Source organism: Telopea speciosissima, chromosome 2, assembly GCF_018873765.1.
Source record: "Telopea speciosissima isolate NSW1024214 ecotype Mountain lineage chromosome 2, Tspe_v1, whole genome shotgun sequence".
Lineage (NCBI taxonomy): Eukaryota > Viridiplantae > Streptophyta > Magnoliopsida > Proteales > Proteaceae > Telopea > Telopea speciosissima.
Window position 1 is genome coordinate 18,475,191 of NC_057917.1, and position 26,458 is coordinate 18,501,648.

The 26,458-nt window shown below is 40.4% G+C and overlaps 1 protein-coding gene across 3 annotated transcripts in view; it reads right to left on the reverse strand.

Annotated features, from left to right (window-relative positions):
* The window catches only part of LOC122651981 (N-terminal acetyltransferase B complex auxiliary subunit NAA25), a 66,108-nt gene that overhangs the window by 37,111 nt on the left and 2,539 nt on the right, over positions 1-26,458 (reverse strand). For all 3 annotated transcript variants that reach the window (XM_043845591.1, XM_043845590.1, XM_043845589.1), the window contains exons 3-9: positions 26,313-26,431; positions 26,116-26,190; positions 22,324-22,417; positions 22,104-22,222; positions 13,708-13,778; positions 11,430-11,571; positions 11,116-11,291 (exon numbers count right to left, since the gene is read on the reverse strand). In XM_043845591.1, the coding sequence (XP_043701526.1) occupies positions 11,116-11,291; positions 11,430-11,571; positions 13,708-13,778; positions 22,104-22,222; positions 22,324-22,417; positions 26,116-26,190; positions 26,313-26,431 (796 nt within the window). The remainder of the gene's footprint in view (positions 1-11,115; positions 11,292-11,429; positions 11,572-13,707; positions 13,779-22,103; positions 22,223-22,323; positions 22,418-26,115; positions 26,191-26,312; positions 26,432-26,458) is intronic.

Below are 26,458 nucleotides of genomic sequence, written 5' to 3' on the forward strand. Positions count from 1 at the left end.
ATCTCTCTCTTTTGCCTTTTCTTTCCTCTTTTTTTTTTTTTTTTTGTTTGCTTTGGTGGGGGGGGGGTTAGAAGGGTATCTAGCTATCAAATGTTTAGAATCATAGAATCAAGATGATTTTTGGTCAAAGAGGTCTTAAACACAGGTTCCAGTAGATACAGTGTTCATATTTCAAAACTACCACAATTTTATTCCATGCAAATTGGGTAGTACAGTAATACCACACTTAGGATAACATAGGAACAACTGAATGTTTCTCCATAAAATACTACAACACAAAATTCAGGAAATTAAAAAAACAATGAGATGCTTTTACGCAACCGCTGACCTCAAAAATGTATAAATATGTCATGTCATCAGGTTATATAGCTAATCCAAGAAATAGTAGTTTAGTAAACCAACGATGGACATTCCTATTTCACTTTCACTTTTTCGCAGCAACAGGACTAGAGGATAGAGTATCCAACAATTTGTACTTCACTTCATCATAGAAGTTCATTCTGGCTAAACTGAAATCACATGGACAGTCTGAGTAATAAATATGCAAGCTAGCTTCAGTCTCATCTTATTGCCGGGACACCCCAAGGAACAGGCACATTGTTGTATCTGGGGCCTCCCCTCCTCCTCTTGAGGATTGGGTTTTGCTTGGCTTATTGTAATTTTCTATTTTTTTCTACTTCCCGTTTTCTCGGTGCCCCTTGTTCTTTCTCTCTTTGGTAATGAATTATTTATTCACCCCAAAAAAAAATGCAAGCTAGTGAAGACAAGTAACATGCACTACATTGTGGGGACTTTGGTTAACTACTCATACATTGTTAGGCTGGGACAAAGCAAAGATAACACATTAGTTGTCATTATAACTCCACATAAGTATCCAACTCCAATCCATCCCAAACACACACCCAAAAGAAAAGAAAAAGAAAACAAGAAATCAAATATGGAAAAACATATTTAGAGAAAACTTAACAAAGTTGTAATTATAGGAGGTCTAATCATGGCAGTCCTAGATACATGTACATCAAGAGTAAAAAGCGGATTGCACGAACCACTCACTTTCTTCTCTACTTGAATTTCAGCAAAGATTTGGTGAAGTAATAATAGAAGGGGAAAAAATGTGATGGTTGCCAAAATCTGGCAAGCCCTATTAAGGTGATCATCTGCATAATTTGATCTTCATTTGAGACTGTACTGTCTGACCATTCAATAGAAGTATCTATTGATTAAAAAAATGACAAAAGCAACAGAAAACCACCATCCAATATATCATGCACCAGGCAACCAAAATAGCCAAAACAGATCCAAATGCACCATTTTAGAGGCACTAATAGCTAATGGGGAAAATTACTGAGAGTTTTGGTTGGGAAAAGAGTAATAAGTAATTAGATTTACACTATCAGGCAAGGGTGTTATTTAAAAAATAAATAATAATAACATTGGTGGATGTTAAATGAAACAAAAATTGATAGCATTTCACCATCACCACCAACTTGCCATTTGGCTAAAAGGGCAGATGATGGTGGGTCCATGTTATAAAGGACCCCACAACCATCTCACTGGTTAAGCCCAACACAAGTAGTGGAAACTGGAAATGCCTTAAAAATGAGTTTAAAGTGCACAGAAAGTTACAGAAATACCACTAGATTCCATTACAGTGAAATGGCATTCTTAAAATTCTATGAAACTTTGAACTCCATTGTAACTACTTCCCATGTGTGTTTCATGCTGAAAATAGATCTGTGAAATAGGTGTTTGGCCCTCTTAGCACATTCCAGCCTTGTCTGTTCATGTCTGCCATGTTGCAAGGGGGCGTGCACTGGTGAGGAACAAAACACCACCAGCCCTTGCTTCTATTATTATTATTATTATTACTCGTTTGCATGGTCCAGAATTGTGAGGCCCACCCTCATTGTTGCCACATGGACAAATGATGTGGCTATTCAGACTGTTTGATAGAGAGGACATGGCATGGATTAGCCACGCGTCAAATTTCATACCCAAACTCAATCAAATACCCCATGTATGTCATGCACACCTAAGGTCACCAACCACAAATGTGCACTCTCTCATGACCCTGGATTTTCCAAAGCTCTATTTTGCCAATTGGAAAACTCCTTTTGGGATGAAATTTTACATATGAGGAGGGGACCTTTGGTTACATGTCTACAAAATTTGGGCCCATCTGAACTGCCAGACTGCCACATGGCACATATTTGGGCCATGTTGAGAAGGCTCACACCATGGATCGTGCTGAAAGAATTCACCCATAATGATATCCCTTGCGACAGTTTGCATCCCATACAAGAATATTCTGCATGTAGGAGGCATACGAGTCTATGCAAGAGTATCCCTTGCAAAGAAGATTATTCCAGTCTTTGTATTCTACACAAATACTGTTGGGAGTGCTTGTTAATGTAGTCCTAGATTGGTAGGAGACCAACTAGGAGCCAATCAACCAGAATCAGTTATGAACAGGAAATCGGCTAGGTCAAAAATAGGGCTTTTGGCAAAATTAGGATTAGGGTTAGGGTTTGATGCTTTTGCTACTCTTCTTCTCCATTGAATATTTTTGTCGTGTGTTTGATCAAGGCTGTGGGATCGGTGTTTGATCCAATTGACATCTTGCGGTGGGAAAAGCCTAGGTGGTTCGTTGGTGGGATTGGTATTTGATCTAATCGACACCTTGCGGTGTGAAACCCGGGTGGTTCTTTTGAAGCTCTCCTTCAAGTTACTTGAAGATTTCTTTGAAGTTCTAGTTAAAGATCCAATTTTTATCCAAGTTTCATCCTCAAACAAGCTGCTGCCAAGAGTAATCTACTACTACAATAAGTTTGAGACATCCCCATCCCCATCCTTCTTCTAATCCTCTACAACCCCAACCCTAGTTTTCCCCTTTGTTATTTTCAGTTTTCCCGTATCCTAAATTCCTCCCAGACCTAACCTGCCATTAGAACTTCATCAAACTTCAACCACAACACCTTCTACCCATAAGGGGAACTCGATCTCCCTTGCTGCCCATCCCAACTACTGAAACCCTAATTCCTCCCATCTCAAATCAAAACCCAAAACCCTAATATCTACCCAGCCCAAACCAACTGTAAGAACATTCTACAAATCTGACCGATTATCCCTCATACCCTCCTAAGAAAACCATTAAAGTTTAGTTAACTTCTGTCCAGCCAAACCCTAGAAATCCATCTTTTCCTCTTTTCCGAAACCCTAACCCTAACTTGCTGCCCATTCAAGTTTACACTCTTCCATCCATTAAAACATCTCAGGACCTTCACTGATAGACTCCCCTACCTTCACTTGACATTTTCATTATTATCAAAATTCGTGTCCAATACTTGCTCCCCTTAGTCCTTTACAACTTTATATAAAAGACTCAAAATAGACTCCTACACTTAAAAGGAAAGGCCTAACCCAACCCTTAACCTATTAGGTAAACTAAATTGACTAGGAAAGTGAAATACCAAAAGAAATAGACTCAAAACATGGCTGGACTTATAGAGTCCTAATCCAGCACAACTTAAATACTCACATGACCATTGAACCAAGTCACACGATCACTTAAGTGAGCACATGACCACTAATTACATAAAATAAAACTGAGTAAGGAATCTCGTATGCAACCTATTTACCCATATTTTAGCCCATAAAAGTGGCCTATTATATAGAAAAGTCATGGGATCAAAGGCCCAACATGTATATAACCCAACCCAAGACTTATTCCTAAACAAACAAGCCCTACTCGGTGATGAATCTGCATCACTTGTTATAAGGGCAATTTGGTTTTATGCCAGGAAGATCCACGACAGAAGCTATTTACTTAGGAGACTCAAGGAAAGATTTAGAGATTACAAAAAAGATCTTCATATGGCCTTTATTGATCTTGAAAAAGCTTATGACAGAGTCCCTAGAGAGATAATCTGGCAAGCACTAGAGAAGAGAAGTGTTTCAAGTAAATATGTCAATGTCAACATAATTAAAGATACGTATGATGGTGTGGTGACTAGTGTAGGAACTATGGGGGTCAAGGTACTGAACAAATGATTTACATCAAGGATCAGCTTTAAGCCCTTATTTGTTTGTACTTATCATGGTTGATTTAACCGAAGACATTCAAGATGAGGTTCCTTGGTGTATGCATTTTGCTGATGATTTGCTTTGGTGAATGAGATAAAAGCAGGGATTAACACCAAGTTGGAGTTATGGAGATCAAGCTTGGAATCAAAAGGTTTTAAGATAAGTATAACGAAGACGGAGTATATCGTGTGTAACTTTAGTTACACTAGGATAAATAATGAGGTGGTGAAAACTGATGAAGGGGATTCTGCAAAGTGATTATTTTAGGTAACTGAGCTCAATCATAAATAAAGAAGGTGATATAGGATGATGTTTCACAGAGAATTAAAATAGGATGGATGAAATGGAAAGGTGCGTCCGAAGTATTGTATGGTCGAAGTATTCCTTTAAAACTTAAAGAAAAGTTTTATAAGACAGTTAAGAAGCATCATGTAAACATAGCTTGAAGGAACTAAAAGATCCAGAGGCAAACCTAAAATGACTCTAGGAGAAGTGATGAGGAAAGACATGCACAGCTTAGGCCTTGCAATCAGTATGACCTTGAACAGAACTGATTTAGGGTTAAGTATCCATGTATCAGACCCCATTTAGTTGGAATAAGGCTGAGTTGTTGTTGTTTGCTACATACCATGGAAAACCTGTTTCTGGTTTAATTTCAGCAAGTTTATTTCACTCAATAAGTCTTAAGTTAGACCCAACCTTTGACACACCACCCCCTGACATCAATACCCTATTCCACCCAAAAGACCCCAGTTTAATACCTGTCACATCACATGACATACCCCTTCTCTGTTCTACCTGAGATCCACATCTTTCTCAATACAACCAAGGTATTTTTTTCAAGGGGTTCTTACAAGTAGTCTTAACTCTTAAGTCTTAAGGCTGTGGATGGGCAGAAATTGTTATTCTGATATTCTGTTGATATTTTCAGAGTTTGGAAACCCCAAAACCCCTGGCCAATGTTCTGAGCAATTCAGAACCACTTCTCTTGTTTTATCTTTCCAATGTGTGGAATTGCTTGAATGTGGCTTATGAACAATATGCCCACAGCCCCTTTATTTATAATCAGAGATCAATACAATAATGGAAATAAAATCACAGCCAAATCACATGTGCAACATGTGCATAATGAACCTGGACACTTTACTGTATCCAAGTCTGGGTCACGGGTAATCCATGAACATTCAACACTCCCCCTCAAGTTGGTGCATATATATCATGCATGCCCAACTTGCTAATTACAGAAGAAAAGGATTATGACAAAGACTTTTAGTAAGGACATCTGCTAGTTGATCACTGGACTGCACAAACGGAACACATATAACTCCTTGCTCCAGCTTTTCCTTGATGAAGTGCCTATCAACCTCCACATGTTTGGTACGGTCATGCTGGACTGGGTAAAAAAGTCAAGGTATTTCGAATTGTTTGTTGACACGTACAAAGCCAGGGAAACCCTTTGAAATGATTTCAATATTGGACCCCCTTCCATGAAGATTTATTATGCCAGTTGAATGATAGAAATTGCTTTTTAAAATGAAATTCCCGATACATATTCCTCTCTCTCTCGCCTCTATAGTGTTATAATCCCTATACGGCGAATCCTTTTGAGGGAATCGGTAGGTTACCGCTCAGCCTTAGCTACTCCATGAAACCCAAGCTCAGTCAACAAGGGAAACTCGGGAGAGGGTGGTCTACGATCAGCTCGGCAAGGGAAGCAAGGGAATCGGTCTTCGCTTAGACTGATAGGCTAGGTCGGGTCCCGAACCGAAACTTACTAATGGCAGATTTGTTGTCACATTAGAGACGCATGGGAAGAGTTGTGGGAAGGTATAGGTCATGTAAAAGACCTTGTAACCATAGTAACTCACAAACTCCATGTGCATGGCCCTGAATTCAGCTTCAGCACTTGATCTAGCAACAACAGATTGCTTCTTGTTCCTCCAAGTGACTAAGTTTCTTCCAACAAAGGTACAGTACGCTGATGTAGACCTCCTGTCATCAGGGCAACCAGCCCAATCAGCATCTGTATATGATTCTACTCGAGTATGGCTGTGAGGAGAATATAAAATTCTTTTTCCTGGTGAAGACTTCAAGTGCCGCAACATTCTGTAGGCAGCCACCAAATGAGAAGAGTGAGGGTCATGCATATATTGACTAACCAAGCTCACGGCAAATGCTATGTTAGGTCGAGTATGAGATAAGTATATCAACCAACCAACTAATCTCTGATAGCTGCCTTTATCAACTGGATTTCCTTCCTTGCTCTTCAGATGAGTATTAGGCTCCAATGGTGTGTCGGCAGGCTTACATCCTAGCATTCCCGTTTCACTGACCAGATCAAGGGTATACTTTCATTGAGACAGAGAGATGCCACGTGCTGAGTGGGCAACCTCAATTCCCAAGAAGTATCTAAGTTTCCCTAGATCCTTTACTTCAAATTCAGTCCCCAGGTACTTCTTCAACCTCTTCACTTCTCCAGCATCATTTCCAGTGATCACAATGTCATCAACATAGACAATCAGCACTGTGATATGCTGCCCCAATTTCTTTATAAATAATGTGTGATCAGCATTACTCTGCTTGTAGCCGTTTGACACCATAGCTTTGTGAAATCTCCCAAACCAAGCTCTTGGTGATTGCTTCAAGCCATACAATGCTTTCTTCAGATGACAAACTTTACCCTCAGTCTTTGAAGTAACAAACCCAGGTGGAATCTCCATGTAGACTTCCTCTTCCAGATCACAATGGAGGAAGGCATTCTTTATGTCTAGTTGCTGAAGTTCTAAGCCTTTGTTAATAGCACAGGAGATTATTACTCTAACTATATTCATCTTCGCAACTGGGGCGAATGTTTCTTGGTAATCAATGTCTTGGGTTTGTATAAACCCTTTTGCAACTAAACTGACCTTGTACCTCTCAACAGACCCATCTACCTTCTGCTTGATGGCAGAGACCCATTTGCAGCCAACTGGTTTCTTCCTCGGTGGAAGAGATGTCAATTCCCAAGTTTTGTTCTTCCCCAGAGCATTCATCTCCTCATTCATTGCTTCTTTCCACTTCTGTTCGGCAATAGCCTCATGCCAAGAGTTAGGAATAGAGACAGAGGATAGGGAGGAAACAAATGCTTGAAAGGAAAGAGATAGAGAATCATAAGACACAAAATTAGAGATGGGATGTTGAGTACAACTCCTTTTGGATTTCCTTTTGCAGCAGGTTAAGTAGAACTTGGAGTCGGTAATACTGGTGGAGGTGGGTTAGTGGTGGTAGTCTTTTGTGCCATGTTCCTCTGGCAAGTGTTTCTTTGTAGTAAGGATATTTTCCAGTCTCCCCCTAAATAATATGCTGCTCCTGAAGCTCCCCCGTGATCCTATTCCTGCCCAGTGATCCCTTCTTGAAGCTCGAATTCTGTAGATGGTTCTTCAATAGTTGGAATCTCAACCTCCAATGGTTCTATCAGAGGAGACACATCTCACTCCTAGACTCCCCCTGAAGAGGTGTAGTGGGTGAAAAATATGCCTCAAATTCATGAAAAACAACGCCCATCGTAACAAGCATCCGCTGTGTAGGATGATGGTAGAACTTATAGCCCTTCTGAGTGGCAGAATATCCCAAGAAAACATATCGATGACCGTGAGGATCTAGCTTGCCAATGTGGTGATGATTGCGGGCAAAAACCACACACACAAACACCTTTGGAGGTACAACAACGGAGGAATTACCCAAAAGGACTTCAAGTGGGCAGCGAGCATCCAAGACCCGAGTAGGCAGGCGATTAATGAGATAGGAGGCAGCAAGCACAGCATCTCCCCAAAACTGTGCAGCGACATTCATGGTAAACATGAGAGAGCAAGCAACCTCCAAGAGATGGCGGTTTTTTCGCTCAGCAACACCATTTTGAGCTGGTGTGTCAACACACGAGGTCTGATGTATAATCCCATGAGTGTCAAAGTAGGTCTGAAGGCGGCTGACCATATACTCCTTTCCATTGTCAATGAGCACAATCTTCACTCGGGCAGCAAATTGAGTTTCGACCATTTTATGAAACAATTGAAAACAAGTAAATACATCACTTTTCAGATTCATTAAATAAACCCATGTGGTCCGACTAAAGCAGTCAATGAAAAAAATGAACCAACGAAATCCAGAAGTAGACACACACCTGGCAAAGCCCCACACATCTGAATGAATCAAGCCAAAAGGAACTAGGCTTCTTTTATCAGAAATTGGAAAAATTGCTCTAGTTTGTTTAGCAAATATGCAAGTATCACAACTAATATTGTTCGGATTACATCTCTTAATCAAAGATGGAAATAAAGTAGCTAAAACACAAAGAGAGGGATGGCCAAGACAATGATGTCAATTATGAAGTTCATCAAGAGCAGAAGCAGAAGTAGAGCCATGTGAAACCAAAGCAGCAGAATTTGTAGAAGACGACCCGTCAAGCACATAGAGACCACCGACCACCTTACCACTACCAATCGTACAACCCGTGTCCAAGTCCTAAAACAAGCAGTGAGAAAGAAAAAAAGTGACTTTGCATTTCAAATCCTTAGTAAGACTACTAATAGATAAGAGATTAGTAGAGAATTGAGGAACATGCAAGATAGAGGTAAGACGCATTGAAGGCAAACACTGCACAGTCCCCTTTCCAGAGATAGGGGAAAGGGAACCGTCAGCAACACGAACTTTGGAATTACCAGGTAAAGGAGAATAAGTTCAAAACTTAGTAGGAGAACCTGTCATGCGATCAGTTGCACCAGAGTCAATCACTCAGGAAGTGGAATCAATAGAGGAGCAACTACCACCAAAAGAAATAACTGAACCAGAATTTTCGAGCAAGGAAATGGCAGAGGCAGCCGTAGAAGAAGTGGAGGAAGCGTTAGTGTCCAGCCTTCATCAAAGTGCGGAGGTGTTGCATCTCATCATGAGAAAGAGGGCCAGTCCGATCAGAAAAATGGTTATCAAAAACAACCTGATTTGCCCAGGAAGAACGATTGGAACCACGTCCCCGGGTCTCTGCTGGACGGCCGTGAAGCTTCCAACAACGGTCCTTTGTATGACGCTCCCTGCCACAGTAATCACACTTGACCGGAGGCCGATCATTGCTCGGACAATCAGTTCCAGTACTACGGGCAGAATTCCCACGGGTACTAGAATGAGGGCCAGAGAGAAGAGCAAATTGTTCCTGGGTAGCAGGCTGAATCATTGCTGTCTGACGATCATCTTCAGCAGCAGCAAGAGACTATGCTTGTTCCAGAGAGGGAAGAGGGTCTTGATTAAGGACGGAAGCCCGGATATGATCAAACTCAATATTAAGTCCAGCAATAAAATCAAAAACAAGCAAGTCCTCTTCCCATTTCTGAAACGCAATAGTATCCGCATCACAAGTAGCAGTAAAAGTCTCATAAAAATCCAATTGCTGCCACATGGTACACAACTTGGAGTAATACTGGGAAAGAGACAACTCGAGTTGCTTGGTCTGAAGAATTTTTTGGTGAAGCTCATACCGAGCAGCAACATTGCCAACCTTAGATATGCATCCTTGGCTGTCTTCCAAATCTTCGCAGCCATGTCAAGAAGAAGATAACGCCCGGCGATTTCTTGTTCCATAGAGTTGACAAGGTATGACATGACAAGGAAATTGGAAGTCAGCCACTTGTCAAGGGCAGAACCAGCCTCAGATGGTTTGGTTACCGTTCCAATTATATACCCAGAGAGACCACGGGAACCGATTACAAAGAGACGGGAGAGAGACCACAACAAATAATTGCTACCATTTAATTTAATGGAGCTAGTCTGGAACGAAAGGAAATCACGCTGAGTCGTGCCTTCGTGTCCAGAGGAGGCAGTGGTAATGTCGGAATCTCCTGGCATGGTGGCTGGTTTGAAAAAAAATCACCGGGAAAAGAGAAAAAAAATTCTGCAGAATGAATTTAAGTTATAAAGTGCCCAAACACTCCTTGGTGGGAGTCAACTCACCACCAAGAGTGAAGAAAGGATGGCGGAAAAAAGGAGAAGGGCAAAACCCTTCCGTGAGAAGAAAAAAAAAAAGTAGGGGCGGAAGGGTCTAAGGAGGCGGAAAAATGGGAGGGAAGGGAGGCAGAAAAAACTGGTGGTGGCCGAAGGGTGGGGGGGCGGAGGTGGAGGGGAGGTGGGAGAGGGCCTGGCGGTGGAGGTTGGTGGTGGGGTTAGGGCTCAATCGCGAGAAAGAGAGAGGAGAGAAAAAAACCGAAAAAAATTTATCTCTAGGATCCTCGGATGGATTCCCGCTCTGATGCCTTGTGGAATTGCTTGAATGTGGCTTGTGAACAATGTGCCCACAGCCCCTTTATTTATAATCAGAGATCAATACGATAAAGGAAATAAAATCACAGCCAAATCACATGTGCACCATGTGCAACATGTGCATAATGAACCTGGACACTTCAATGTATCCAGGTCTGGATCCGGGTCTGGGTCACGGGTAATCCGTGAACATTCAACACAATGTTATAGGCTTTGCTTGATTTGCTAGAATTCCTATTTTGCATCTGTTCTGGACATTATTCCCTATATTGAAGGCAAACTGGTCTGAACACGGTTCAATCACAGTTGACTTGTCCAACCATCAAGCTCAGATGGAGCTTTCAAATAAATATGACAAGGAATGCTAATGTTACCCTCTTTCCCACCACCTGCTTCAGCTTTAGCTTGTTCGATAGGCTCAAGCTGAGTACCTGCATTCTTCATGCAAGGACAAATAGAAACCAGGTGCACTGCTTGGCCTGCTGTTTATCAGAACCTAAAGTAAAAAAAATTTCCCTTGTTACAGATAGGATACAGAAATCTACAATATGTTAATGGGGGGGGAAAAGTACACAACACATGGATCTGCCCAGACTAATAGCCAATAACCTGTGAACCGCTATATATTGCACCACATAACACCATTAAAAATTCTCCATAGAAAGATGAATTAGTATGCACAAGAATACGCTAAAAAAGCAAAAGAGAGGGAAAGGGAATGAAAAAGGACCAAGTTTGAATTAGAACCTGCAAAAGTAATTTAATAAAGCCTCCTTTATTTTGACGACATCACCTTTTCCATACAGATGCTTCCTCCTTTCAATTTCAAGAGTCGCCAAATAAGGACATCTTATAGAATCATTGTTGGCCTCCTCTTGTAAATTTTGCACAAAGCATGATGCTTTTGATACGCGTGAATCGAACTGCAGAACCAATTTTCATAGTTCAGACTGTCTATCAAGAATTGAATGAACAGAAAAGTAAGCAAAACATGGATGATAAATCCAATGGAGAAAAGCTAAAAATGAAAGCATCAATGTACAAAAGACATAAACATGCACCACTTCATCAGTCAAGTGGGACAACTTGCAGTCCATAAATTTTGGAGGACGGATTTGATCTTTGATGGTCCCACCACACCAGCTGCTGTCATCCTCCAGTAAACATCCTAAATAATTTAGGAAACACTCCCAATCATCAGGGCTGCCAAACGAGAAAACCAACATTATAGGAGGAAGAAAACAAGGCATCTGTATAACAACAATTGAATAGAAGATCCGTAGCAAAAGATGAAATCTGGAGTGAATTTAATAACAAGGTGGACCAGAAGAACATCATTATATCAATCGAAGCATAAGGTCTCTCTGGAAAAAAGCCTAAACGATTTAGGAAATCCCAATCATCAGGGCTACCAAGACAACCCACAGGCCACGGTACAGGAGGGGAAAAAAAATTTCGTAAAAGAAAAGAAGAAATATAATAGAATAGCGGATCAGAAGGAATAAACTTGTGAACAAGATGGCAAAACAAAACTATATAATAATCAAAGCACAAGATATCTAGAAATATTTATACAATCTCTCTCTCTCTCACAAAACCCATCAGAAAAGTCAGCATCAGAATATCACTACATCGAATAAATGTAATGAATAAATATTAGAAAGACATCTGGCATAAAGGTCAGTTCCATACCACACATATTTCCAAAAATTTAGCTCTCAAGATACCTCCATTATAGACAATCACAAATATGAATTACCAAATTACAAGATTGATCCCTCAGTTAAGTTGACAAAGCTTCAACAATAAAGTTATCCAAACCCTTGCCCTTCAAATTACAAACTACAACGCACAAAGATGCATATAGTGTAGCCTCATTCCACAGATAATTGCCTAGCATTTTGCAATGTTGATGACAAGTCATCAGTCTTTGTGTCAGTAGCTTGGCATGGCATCCTGAACCTCTTCAAGCAAAGTTGAAGCACTGGGATTGATTTCATTTGACCCCTACTATTTCCCTGATAATCTCATAGTGGAAGAGTGCAACCAATCTTGTCAATGGAATGCTTATAAAGTCCAATTCTTTAGTTTTGTATAACTTTGCTAACATCTGGTTCGTTCAACTGTGTCTCACTTCATGGATATCCATAGAGAAATGGCAAGCACAATTGTCTTAGCAATTATCCCAGAACTTGGGCGATAGCGAAGGCGTGGTTCATCCTCTAAGATAGTAGATGTGAAGGTTCGGATCGAAGATCTTCACGAGATGGCCCATGAATCTCGAGAATCGAGCGTGGGGCGCGTTAGCCCTACCGCACTCCAGCCCCGGGGCTTGAAATTGGTCCTTTCTTTCTCTCGTCTTCTCTGTCTATTGAACAATATATATGGATCTCCCAAATCATAAATTCATGCTCTAGCAACTAGTTTCTTCATCATTCCACCAGTACCAGTAAACCAATTTGAAAAAAATATCAAATGGACAATGTAGTCAGCACTTGTTAAGGGTTGGCTAAACTCATGAGAATGAGAAGATAAGAAGAATGAACTCACCAGCATTCAAGAACAGAAATGCTACTCAGCCAAAATCGAAACTTTAAATAATTTTGTTCATTCTTCTCTTTCTTTCCAACAGATAAAAGGAGCATTAATAATGGAATAATAAAATGAAAAAAAAAATAATGCAAGGTCCACTCCTAATAAAACAACAACAAAAGAACAAACACAACAACAACTCAGCCTTGTCCCCACTAAATGGGGTCAGCTAAAAGAACAAACACAACAAGAATAAAATTAACAGGACACCTTTTTTTCTTCTTCCCCCCCCCCCCCTTCTTTTGAGAAAAAGATAATAAAGTTCCCAAGAAATCTTTGCCATTTCTATCTTCAAGATATGGCATATGGGTAAGATAAACTTCTGATGTCTTTAAGAATTTGAATGGAAGCATAACGAAAATCACATGAATCACTATCAAGTTTCAACCAAACAGATTGGTTTCCATGTTGTTATTTATATCGGAGCCTGTCCTGTGAACAACCAGCATATACATGGGCTCTGTGTGTACACTGTTGAAACCAAAGACTGCAGAAATCAAATGTCATTCTTGGGTTTTTTGTATTGTACTCTCTTGAACTGCATGAGGGGACATTTTTATTACAATGATTATTAAAATCTCTTGATTTAAAAAAATAATAATCATAAAATAAACCACTGTCCCCAAAGCACATCCTCCTTCTAAGTCTCTTTCAGCCCACACATTGAAGAAAATATCACGAAGTGCAGATTCACAGCTTTGAAGCAAAAAAATTTACTCATTCAAACACAAGCTTCCATAATCATACCATGATTCTAAAACTTTCTGGAAGATCTCTGCAGCAGCAGCATAGTCACACGCCCGAGCTAGAAGTCTTCCCTGTCAACTTAAAGTCAAACAGCGCAGAGGTAACAGATAACTTAGAATCGTGAAGAAGTATCATAATCTACTACTGATGGTGCAATTAAACAAGAAAGTGCAAAGACCAGATTTTCAACCAAAGCTTGCAAATCTGTCAATAATACATAATTTTAATTTTTACAAGAAAAAAGGGAGGAAGGTTTCCCACAAGGACAGTATGGAAAAACAATTTATTTTATCCCCCATGGTTTTTTTATTATATTCATGTACTCGGTCTTGCTAGTATGTAATTCTAAGTTGTTTGTTCCTTTCACTAATCACATTAGTGGCAAAGACATATCAACGCAGAAGCATAATTGCCATCTAACTATACCAAGTTACGAGGATTAAAATAGAGCCAGAGTTCTTCTGCAACTACAAAAAGATCAGAGGGTTCTAAGTCGTATTACTCAGAGACTGGTTCTTGATTGCACTTTGGAAAGTGCTGAGAAGAGGAAATAAAGATTGAATACTACATCCTAAGCTTCCAACAAATAGCTTTTAAAATGACACTTTGAACGGTACATATGGAATCCTCTACACATAAGAGGGATCCAATGTTCAAGGCATCGTGAAAACCATTACACAGGAATATTCTAGTGAGAATTAATAGCTATGTAATGATTTTAAGTGTGCAGCCTTGGCCCACAATTTTTTTTTTTTTTTAGACGAATAAAAAATTCATTAACCAAAGGGAAGAAAGGGGGGGTAAATACAAGCACGAGCCAAAGACAAAGCCTTGCCTAATCAAGGCAAGGGCAAACAAAAAAAGGGGAAGATCCCCAACAAAATAGCGCACTAAAGAAAGGGGAGACAGTGGAACTAAAAGCAACCAAAGCGAAGCAAACAATCCAGGATCCATTGGCTCACAACAGAGAGCATAACCTCTGATTCCGAGCTTAGAGGCGTAATCCTCTCCGGGCAGGCCAAGGAATAGACAATGTAGGGACGATTCTTACGAAAAGGAGGGGAGCTAGGGTTAAGGGGGGCGAAAAACTCGAAAGGATGGGGGGCAGATTAGACTGAGGCACAGAGTGGGGGAACCCAATGTTGGAGGTTAGGCCCAAATGTGAGTGAGCCAGGACAGATGGGTTAGAGCAATGGGTCGAATGGCTAGAAGGAGCTGGCCCATTAAGACCAGCAGGATCAGCCAAAGGGAAGCAGGTGGTGGTCTGGGCCTGAGAAGGAATGGCCAAAGGAGGAGTAGGGACCACAAGGGATCGTTGGACAAAAAAGGGTTTGACTTGGCTTTTGAGGAATGGGGTAATCCCCAGGCTCAAAGGGACAGGCCTGGGAGAAACAGGGGTGAGTGAGTTGGTAACCGAGGAGTTTGGGTTAACAGGGTTAGAGAGATAAGGGTTATCGGGACCAGGATTGGGGTTAGGCCAGGGGCAAAGGGGTTGTTAACGGGGTCAGGTTTGGGGATAAATGGGTTAGTGAAGATAAGGTTAAGAGAGTTGGTGGGGCCCGGGTTAGAATGAGTAGGGTGGACATGACCGGGGTTAGATGGTCTAGGGTTGGTTGGACCAAGGTTAGAGGAGTTGGGGTTAAAGGGTGAAGGGTTCGATGGAGAAAAGGCATGTGAAAAGGGGGGCAGAGAAGGAGTTGGTAGTAGAGGGGGTAAAGGTTGATGGAAGGATGATGGGTTGGGAAGCAAAGGGTACTGATGGTGGGTACTAGAGCCAGGGGAAGAGTTGCCTTCAGAGGAAAGGCTACGTCTGTTACGTAATGGCACACTTTGTGAAACCAGGGGAGCCAGCTGTGCAGGGGCACTGGAGGTGACTCGCAAACCAGGGGGATCTTCATGGTTTGAGCTTGCAACCAGCGGATAAGACGATAGTCTTTGCCAGGATGGAAGGAGCGGCACTCGAGGTATCTAACATCGTAGAGGGATGCTGATGTAACAGGTTCGAACCAGGCTGAACAAGCATCCTCGTATCAGAGCTACCCTGTAGGACAGAAGGTCCAGGAGAACGAGGTAGCAGAGAGGCATCGGCAGAGGCATAAGCAGCAGCAAAGGCATCGCGAATCAAGCCTGTCTAGAGAACTAGAGGTGACATTGGGAAGGAACGGCAGGTTCTCCCAGGTGGGGAGCTAGAGGCTGGCTGCTCTCGGACACGTCGGGGATGGCGGCGAGATCGATTCCTGCCACGGCTAGGATCTCTGGAGGAGGAAGGAGGAAGAGTCAGTGTCGGATAAAGGAAAGCGCCCAGAAGCTGAGGAGACCGAATGGAACTGGGGTCCTAGGAACATTCCACCAAACCAGAGCTCGAATAAGGAACCAAGAGATCATCGGGGGAAACAGCAGTTGAATCTTCAGGGGCCTTGGTGGGCAGAGAGGAGACTGTGGGAATCTTGCCGAAGCAGGTCCTAGAGTTATGCCCAAAAAATTTGCAATAAATACAGTGAGGGGGAAGCCAGTCATAACGGATGGGTTATTCAAAGGACAACCCATCATCTTCAACGACAGAGATGACTGAGGGGGTGGGGAATCAGCAGAGATGTCGATGCAGATCCTCACACAGGTAAGGCGATCCATTTTCTTTGTGCGCACATCAGTGTAGAGAGGAAAACCGATAACAGAGCCTATGATACTGAGGCAAGCTGAACTCTAATAATGTAACGGCAGCCCAGGAAAGGTGACCCACAAAGGGATGGAGCTGAAGTCGATCTTGTGGAGATGGAGATAAAGGTCCCAAGGCCGAAGGAAGATGGGTCGGTTGCCAACAAGCCAGGGAGCACCTTCAAGAGCACGAGCCTTAGTGTCATCACAAAAAAACTTGAAGATGAATACACCGTTGTTGAGCAGGTACATTTCTAAAGAGCCTTGAGCTTTCCCTTGTTTAGTCATAGAAGATTTGACAATATTGAACGAGGGTCTGGAGCCAAGAAAATGGCCGACCAGACAGGATTTCCATTTTTCAATTTCTAGAGAGAGAAGTTCCTGGGGACAGAGGGCAACCTGGGAGGAGCCAACTGTCGATGGCTTGACAAAATGAAGGGGAAGGGGACAGGAGAGAGGACCAAGTTTTAGGGGGTAGTGTAGGGTTGGAAACCTGAATAGGAGGTGGCGAATAAGAAGGGTGGGTAATCTGTGGAGAAGGAGGCAGAGGGGGATGGTAGGTCTGAGGTTGTGGGGTGGCGGAGGGGTGAGGGGGAGAGAGAGGGGAGATCATCTGGCCTAGGTAATACATGCTGTTTTGTTTTGGTGAATAGAACTTGAGATTTGGCTTCCTGTGTTGGGAGATTGATAACCTCTGAAGTTCAAAAAGTGACCTGTCTGGTCCACAAGGGTTAATTGCTATCATATGCTATCTTAGGGTTGTCCATAATTTTAAATACATTAGGCAGCTTAAGCGGTTTGGGTGTTCTTTTAATTTTCTACTGAGCAATATTTTTTTATTTCTAAAATTATGGTATGCTGTTGAGTTTTCTCCATTATCTCTCAAGGTTCTTGGTCTTCCCCCTTCCTCCCTATCCCCATCCTCTCCCAAATCTGGCCTTCCCTCCCCCCCCCCCTTTCCGCCCCTTCACCCTAACCCACGCGGATAGGGTTATTTGGCTTCCCTCTTCTAACAGCCTTTTTAGCTTCAAATCAGCGTGGAACTTTGTTAGACCCCATGCCCCTACCGTCCTTTGGCACAAACTCGTCTAGTTCAAAGGTCACATCCCTCGCCATAGTTTCATTGCCTGGAGAACCCTTAGTCTCTGCCTCCCCACCCAAGACTTCCTCCTCCACCGTAGAATTACTGTCCCCCCTTCTTGCATCTTCTGTTGGAACGGATCTGAAGACATTGACACCTCTTCTTTGCTTGCCCCTTTCCTCTACCATTTGGCAAAAAGCCCTTTCGTTTATTTGGCCTCGTTGCAAGAGACCCCTCCCCTTTGCTAGAGAGTGGCTCTGGCTGGTCATGACTTTCCCTGGATGCTCTATCTGCGACACTATTGGCAAGCTAGTGTTTGGTGCCGCCCTTTATCACATTTGAATGGAGAGGAACCTTAGGAGATGGACCTCCAACTCTCGGTCTTTCGACATGATTTCGAAAGCCATCTTCTTTGATGTCTCCTCGAAGCTCAATTTTCTCCCCCATAGGTCCATTATCGACTCCCCAAGGAATAGGCATATTGTTACTTCTTGGGGCTTAGATGTTTCTATTTTACAGCCCCATTCCCCCCTAACTAGGTTTGGGGTTTGTTTTGCTTCACTCCCCCTCCCCTTTTCCATTCTTATTGTATATTCCCCCTCCCCCCCTTTTTCCCACCGCCCCCCTCGGGCTTTGGTAATACAATTTTTATTCTTCCCAAAAAAAAAAGGGATAAACTAGTCAGAGAAGCCAGACAACAAGAGATCTACTCTGCTGGGAGGGGAAAGAAGAAGGATGACAGGATTACTTCAGAATGTTTTGCTCAGGTCTGTATAAGTTGCAAGAGAACAATTGGTGAATATAATTGCCCAACTGAATCAATAAAGTGTTTCTTGGCCCTAATTGCTATTATTTTCTGCCAGTTTCTGCTATTGCTAAAGCTATTGGACATTTTCCATTTGGATGCTGACAGCAGTTCTGCACCAGACGTGGTACATAAGTAACCAAGAACAGAATACAATTAACCAACATATTAACTAATCGATAATGATACATTGGATCATAAAGTAACAGTCTGAGTGTCAAAATTTAGTGGTTTTGTGTTTTACATAAGACTTGAGAGTAAAAATTAAGTTAAATATGGCCAAGGTACTAAAACTCGGGTCTCGCTACCAACTCGGCTCTTGGAAAAACCGAGACGAGTCGTGACGAGATCTCGCCGAGTTGGTGCATTTTTTTTTCCCAACTCGAAGCCTCAACTTAGGGTCAACCCGAGCTTTGGACCCGAGATCCAAGATCTCGCCAAGATATGTCGAGTTTTGGCAAGTTAGGTAAGGTATTTAAGTGGTAGGTGGGTTCACAAAAGGGTCGAAACCGAGATCCGAGATTTCGCCGAGATATTGCACTTTTGAGACTTGCAGGGAGTCTCGTCTCGGCTTTTCCAAAAACCGAGAAACTCGGCGAGATCTCGCGAGTTCTCGATCTATGAATATGGCTTGAGCTTTGATTCAACTGCAGAAACACACCCAGAATTAGAGTTTGCTCTAGAGGCATTAAGACCCAACACAGGTTATCCATTTGAACTGGAATCCGTTGAATGGTAGAACTATAAACCTAATGTTTCAACCTAAAAATTTTAGACTAGTAGGAGATACATTTTACAAGTTATGAAGTGAAGTTAAGTGGTTTTTATAGAAATGAGAGTTGCAACAATAGGTTGTCTAAATAGATTGACCTACCAAGAAAATCATTTTCCAGTAATTATGGTATATTCTATTTGCCTGGATGTCTAGTTTCAATAATAAAAAAATTATGAATTTTGAAGCTCGTTTCTTGTTTTGAAGAAGGAGCTTCAATAGTTGTCAGTCAGTTCTAACCTTGTAGAACTCTGAGTTTCCCCAAAAAGTTGCACTTAGATTATTATTTCTTCCATTTCGGAGTATGCTGATCCATCCACGACTTGCATCTGTGTTAATTGATCCTATCCTACATCACATATACTGGGCCCCTAATTATGTTCAGTAGATACAAAGATTGTCTTCAGTAACACAGTTGTTGCTTTGAGCTGCTAGCCCAAGTCCCGAGCAAGGAGAAAGGTAGATGTGGCAGGTTGGCAGTCAGCACTAACCTTTTAGCACACATCTTGAGATCTTGAGGTAATTTTGGAGTGCACCAGTAGGAATATGAGGGCCAAAATGCACCTAGTAATGAGTGGTGTCATGTGCATTGACAATGGAAAAAGGACAAGCGGAGGCCAAAAATGACCTAGCTGGAATGGTGGGAAAGGAAATGAGTTCTTATAGTTTAACAGGTGCTATAGATTTAATTACAGAAATGAAGAAAAAAGATTTGTGTTGACAACCCCAATTAGCTGGGATGAAGCTTGCACAAGTTGTGTGGACTGTGGAGATTAAAGACTTGAATCACTTCCTTTGCATTAACTCATAGGAAACAAAGAACTAATTCCGAAGAGAATTCGCAGTTCACTGGTAAGTATGGTGAATTTGAATAAATATAATTGCACAAAGAGAACTTTCTGCATAGAAACTGTTTTACCACCAGCTTAATGATTACAAAAAACAGATTTTTATTTCTTTTTGATAACTAAAATTAAGATGGCAGTATTGGGGTGAGAGAGGCCCACACTCTCAAGTCTCAACCTCAGGATTTGACCACCAGCTTAATGACGAAACAAAGACAGCTTTGAAGAAAAGCTATTTTCAAGGTGATGAAATCGCTCTTGCTCCTAGAACTCAACCTGATGCTGCACAGCCAGAGACTTTGGTTTTCCAAGGCTGAATGGCAACGAAAGTTGGTCGGTTATAGTAGGGTTGAATAGGATACATAGAGGTCAAAGAAAATACGAAAGAAGAAAAAATAGCACTGTTATGGGAATGCGAACGGTGACTTTGAAAATAAGAAGAATAACAGACCTGAAAATTAGGAATTATCAGATCTATTGCAGAAGTCAACAAAGAGAGGTAGAGAGAGAAGGAAACTCAGCCTTTGCTGATCAACTAGTATCCAATCTATTTAACCAAAACTCAAACTAATCCAGTTTCAATCTCCTACAGCCAGAGGGTGGTACATATGATTATATAGAACTCTCAAAATCTAACTGCTACTTTGACCAGAACTTAACCAATCCTAATACAACTCAAACAACTACTTATTTCGCCAATCATAGACTAAAAACATTGAAAATTGGACTCCTAAACTGACTAGGAATTAAAGACTAGCTATAACTTCAGAAATCTTAATGAAACTAAGACCAAACGACTAATTAAAACTTTCAAACTCCTAACGCTACTAGGAAAAGACTTAAATTCGCATACCTCCCTTGGACAAAATTTTTGGGCTTTATAATTGAGCCTATTAAAACAAAAAATGTTTTAAAAAAAAAAACCCCAACACCACCTAATGGTGCAGACCTAAAAGGCTACCACGCCAAGATCGACTCTGGTTTTTGAGGTTAAAGAAAGAGGGCTAAGGATGAAGGTTTTCTGGACAGAAAAGGGGCTGTAAATGAAAGGAGGGATGCAGAGGTAGATTAGGGATAGCTTGAACGACTTACTTGAAAATATTCTGATGTAATGGTTGATGGATGTTTGAGGATGAAGATGATAAATAAGTAAAAATAAATAGACAACTAGAGTCCCACCTAGGCCACTTGATAAACTCACAAGCAAAGTTCTATGTGTGCTTGCAGGATGGGTGTGCACAGTCCGGTAGACCCAGCCACTTTGTGGTAGAGGGGTGGATGTGCACAAAACTGTGTTTGCTTTTGAGCATACATGTGTGGGACTGGTAAACTTGGGATTGCCCCAACCAATCAGGTTTGTGTTGAGACAGTGTACCTGAGTGTTTGCCAGCAGTGACGAGAATACTAAGGGAGTGTTGCAAGGAGTGTTGCAAGGAGTGATGCAAGAAATTTTGGAAGAAATTTTTCTGACCCTCATTCACTCCCCACAGTGTCAACCCAGGAATAACAGATTGTATTCTTGACTCCCATATCTTTGACTCTCTGTTATGAACCATGTATCAGGTATGATTTATGAAATAGTTTATATTTTTATGTCTATTCATTCCTATGCATAATTAAGTTGTTTGGATTGAATTAAGTGTGTTTTATTACTAAACTTTATGTGGAATAGCCATATTAGAGAACGTACACAGAATACAGCACCGTACAACGTATACTACAAAACTAGGCTTCGAAGTCAAACTACCATTCTGGGTGTGATTTTTAAAATCCAAGGGTTCCACAATGTTAGAGGGCTTAAAATATTGTTTTCTAGAAATTTCAGGACCAACTTTGGCCATTTGGGCCTCGAAACCCTTCACCAAAACTTACAACTGAAACCGTCTAGGTTTCGACCAAAATCTTGAATCTTTATCTCAATTCCCAAATTGTGAGCAAAGTACTGGATAGTTAGCCAACTTTCTTGCATCCAGGCACATCATTCAAAGGTAGAAACTCATAACGGTTGTGAAATGCATAAGGTAGTGCACTTTGACTCATTTTTTTGTCCACAAGGCTACTTGATTAATGATTAAAGAGATCCATGGAGATAAAGCAACTTCAAGTTTTTGCCTACAGCAATGGGGAAAATCAGAAATTTAGAACATGAGGCAAAAAATCTTTTTGGCAATGGCAAGGAGGAACAAGCAAAATATTACTACAATAATAATTCAGGAAAAAAAATGCTTCAGAAAGTACCTGCATGCGGAGCCTATCAACTTCAATTGCTATAAGAGATCCCAATTTCCCAGAGAGAACTTCAATAGCAGCACCATACTTCGCTTGCTGTTCCAAGATAGAAATATAAACAAGAAGGGCTGCACACAAATAACTGTTCCATGATTAATTGTGGCAAAGAAACAACACATTTTCTACCCATTTGATTACGATAAAAAGGAAAGTGGAAAATAGAGCCCACCTTCTGGCTCATGCAAGCTATGAGAAGCAACATGCTTCTTAAGCAGACCTTCAGCTAAAACTAACAGCTTCTCTCCTCCATCCCCACAAGACACCTACAAGATGCTCCAAACCACATAGGACATGCAATTGTATAAATATCTTCTGTAAGAAAAATCAGTCTAAATGAATAGAAGGGACATAGTCCACCTCCTTTCTGGGACAAAGGATGGGTGCAATAAAATCAGAATTTAAGAATAATAAAATTAAAGACTTCTCAGACATCAGAAAATAGTAGAAATACTTATTTCAATAAGATAAGGTTCAAAAGAAACTAATTAAAAAAATAAAAAGAAGGAAAGTTTCTGCATGTAGCACTATTCTATATTCTCTGAGTCAGTGCTGATGACAAAAGAAGAATGATATGGGGAAAATACGATTAATGATGTACGAGCATTTGTGAATAAAATATGATGACAGTAATCCAATCTCAACAGGGTTCCAAAATTACATACTGGGGCAATTAAAAAGAAGTTATAATATGGAAACTCATGGAGATACAGACTAAAAGCAACATTGAATTGGATTACAACCCCATTGTTAGGAGATAGGTATCGTAGTAGTCAGCATTGACATCGATCTAACTCCGAATGCCACTGGACAAAAAATACTCTCACAGTTAACCATTTCGTCAGTCAAATAATATCATTATATCTCTGTTCATTGCAAGGAAAGAAAGGAGGATGCCACCAACTTGTCATCCATTGAACAGCTTACATGGACTCAATTGCATAGATAATTGAACACTTTCAGTAACTTTGATTATTCCAAGCACATTGAAGAAACTCATTTTGTGCTGGATATCAAGTGTATGGGGAAGAAAGAAAAGATTGCATGACAATTTGATGCAGAGAAATCAGAAAATGGACTTATCTTAGAGGAAATAAGCCTTGGCTAGAATCTATACCTGTTGAGCCTTTCATCCAATTGGTTTTCAATGTAAAAAGGCCATTTTAATGGGCCTAAAATAAGGGTAGGACTTAGGAATAGTGATTTACATTATTAGTTTGTTGAAGTTGGAGTGCTGGCTAGGATAGGAATTGTTTTAAGTCTTTTATTGGTTAATTAAATAGCTAGTTTGATTATTAGTTGGTTTACGCTATTTTCAGTCATGTTAGGAGTAAAAAAAAAAAATCACTTTTCAACCTGCAATTTACTGTTCTGTTTCAATTTCAGGATTTTAGGTTTGTGCTTAAATTCAAGTTCAAGTTGCTGAATTGATTCTTGATTAAACCCTGTTGCTCTTGCCATTGATTTGACTACTTATTCCTTGATTATAGTTTCTGTTTTAGAAATTAGAACTATAAATTTTAATGGACTTCTAGTTCCCTAGTTCAAGTCAACTTCTACTCAATTTTCAAAATCTCTTTCACTTTGCAAAATCTTATTTCAGTTGACTGAAATATCTTTGATTTAATCATCAACTGAATTCTCTTTTCAATTTTCTGACACTTTCCTTGATTCTGCAACTTTGAAGCTTTCAAGTTGAAGTAGGTTTTCTCTATAACTTATAATCCAGCCATCAGAACTGAACCAGGCTTTGCAGGCCCTCTCACCTATTAAACAGAATCTACAGTTAAAATTTCAGGTCAATCAGATTGGTTTTGTTCAGGTTATTCACATTTCCTAATTGTAGTCTACGTCCCTACTTACCTGTGATCCTGATTTTCTGGTTTCTAACAACTCTAATCTGTTTGCGAGTTTAGTAACCCATTACAGTTTCTCCTTTTGCTTTGCTTGTTAATCGGGAACTTGTTTAAGGAGAGAAATGCAGAGGTCTTTGAAGGATTATACAAGGGCAGGGAGGTAGTTAAAAGTAACATCAGATCCTTGTGCATTGTGAGCTAAATTGATGTGGGAGTATTAAGAGTGGCAATTCTCTGCATAAATATAAAAAAATAAAAAATAAAAAGGGAGAAAGTTCTTTCCCAAGTGGAACCAGTCCTGGGGATAGCAAGTCTTATTACTCGGTGACAGGATCCTTATCTGCATTTCAAAAGGTGATCTGAGCTGACCACACACCTTCTATCCCTACCCATAGGTGATGTAATAACTCTACTACCAAATCAAGTGGTTCTTCTAGTTGATATGACTGAATCTAGTGAAAGGAATCCACAATCAACACAAAAAAATGAATTGAATTCAAGCGAGGAAGTATAGAAGCATCATAAATTATAGGATCACGTAGGAAGTGGGTACCAATTAATTAGGGTATTCTTGTAATTTCATTATCAATTATGTTGGCTGGCCATGGCAGGCCAAGTCTGGTAAGTTTAAGTGGCATTTTGAATTATGTGGGAAGTAGTTCTAGGCTTCTAGCATAGATGTCAAGGCGGCAAGGTGGTGGAGGGGTGCCTAAGTGCTTAGGCCACGAGGCACCCAAGTGTTATTTTTTATTTTCTCTCTCTTTTAACATTATTTAGTATGCTACAATATATATATCTTATATCATCAAAAGTAAACATTAAGCCACATCAAATCATAAAAAATCAACATTAAGTCATCAAAAATCAACACAGAACTAGAAGACAGCATAACTGAAGCTATTGGAAGTTTGAAACAATCAAAACATACATTTGGTTTATATTGTTCTTGGAATTGGTCATTGTCCCAGTATACTTAGTCTCACATTTGGTTTATACTGTTCTTAGAAAATATGATCTTATCTATAAGTAATTAAACTACTCTCGATTTAGAAAAATATTCAATTTCTTGTTCTCTAATAAGTTTGACAGGTCAAATGATTTTAGTTTTACATTAGACTTTTTGTATTAGATAGAGCACAAAACCAACTTTCCAACAAATCCAAGATTGCTTAAATCTGATTTATATTGAAGGAGTTATGTTCTGGTCAAACCTTATTGGTGTGCGCGAATGTTGTCAAAATCGCTCTGAATGAAAATATTTTTTTTATATCAAAACAAATGAATATTTTATCGCTCTTTTGGTTTTTAGCAATGTTTTACCATATTAATGTTTATGGAATTTTTAGATTTGAGAAAAAATCCCAGCATTCGAAAGTTGAAAATTTCACCTACCGCTAAAAATCAAGTTTTCGTTCTTGAACTAGGGGATTGACTTTTTATCCTTTTGGAATTTGGTCTTTTTACTATTTTTATTGAATTCAAATAGGGGGTATTTGCTTATTTATGAATAATATCTTAATTAAATGGTTTTATACCATTTACTTAAACGATGTTTGGCATAAATAAGGGCCAAATCGGGTTCGATACCACTAAGGCGACAGTCTCCTAGACCCCAAGAAATCTACCTAGAGATATGAGAGTTTTCCTATAAGGCATTAGTAAAGAAAAAGATGATCTGTTCTGTTTCAGTTCCAGACTTATAGACCATAAAAGTTTTTTTTTTCTTGCAACTGGTGAGATTTACATCTGAATGAGAAGCTCGGGTAAAAAGCGAACACATCAACATATTTAGTTTAGTAAGCGACTTGCTTGTGGGAAGGAGGTAGCTTGGCTCTCTACTTGACTTGGTACGTAGCTGTCTAGTTTGATTAGAGAGAGAGAGAGAGAAAGTTCCACCATTAGAAACAGGAAAATTTTTAAAAGTCCCTCCATTTAGTAAAGAAGGTAGATTTTCGGAGAGGAAGACAACTTGATTGGGGGCCCACCACTTGGGAGATATGAGAGTTTTCCCTCCCTCCCCCCTCCCCCCTCTGATGTTTTGACTACTACTGGATCCACCCGGACCATACACATTCAGAGAGAAGAAGATTAAAAGGACAAGAAAAAACCTGCAACTGTATGCTACAAACAGCCCAGAGCAAAAACCTTTCTTCACCAACAACCTTGTACATTTTGATGGCTGTCTGCAAGGGGGAAAAAACATATATGAAACCAATCCTAACCCTGAAAGAATATAGGAGTTGACACTACAATTACAATAACCAAAAAAAAAAAAACAGAGAAGCGTTTGCGGACAACACCACACCTGCTGCTGCTTCACAAATGAGTACTCACGCACATAGCAGTTGAAAAGACCCATCATCAGTTCCAAGTTGTTTGGAAACTTACCACAAGCATACTCATAGCAACTAGTAGCCAGATCCACTGTTACATGCAACAAAGATCCAACGT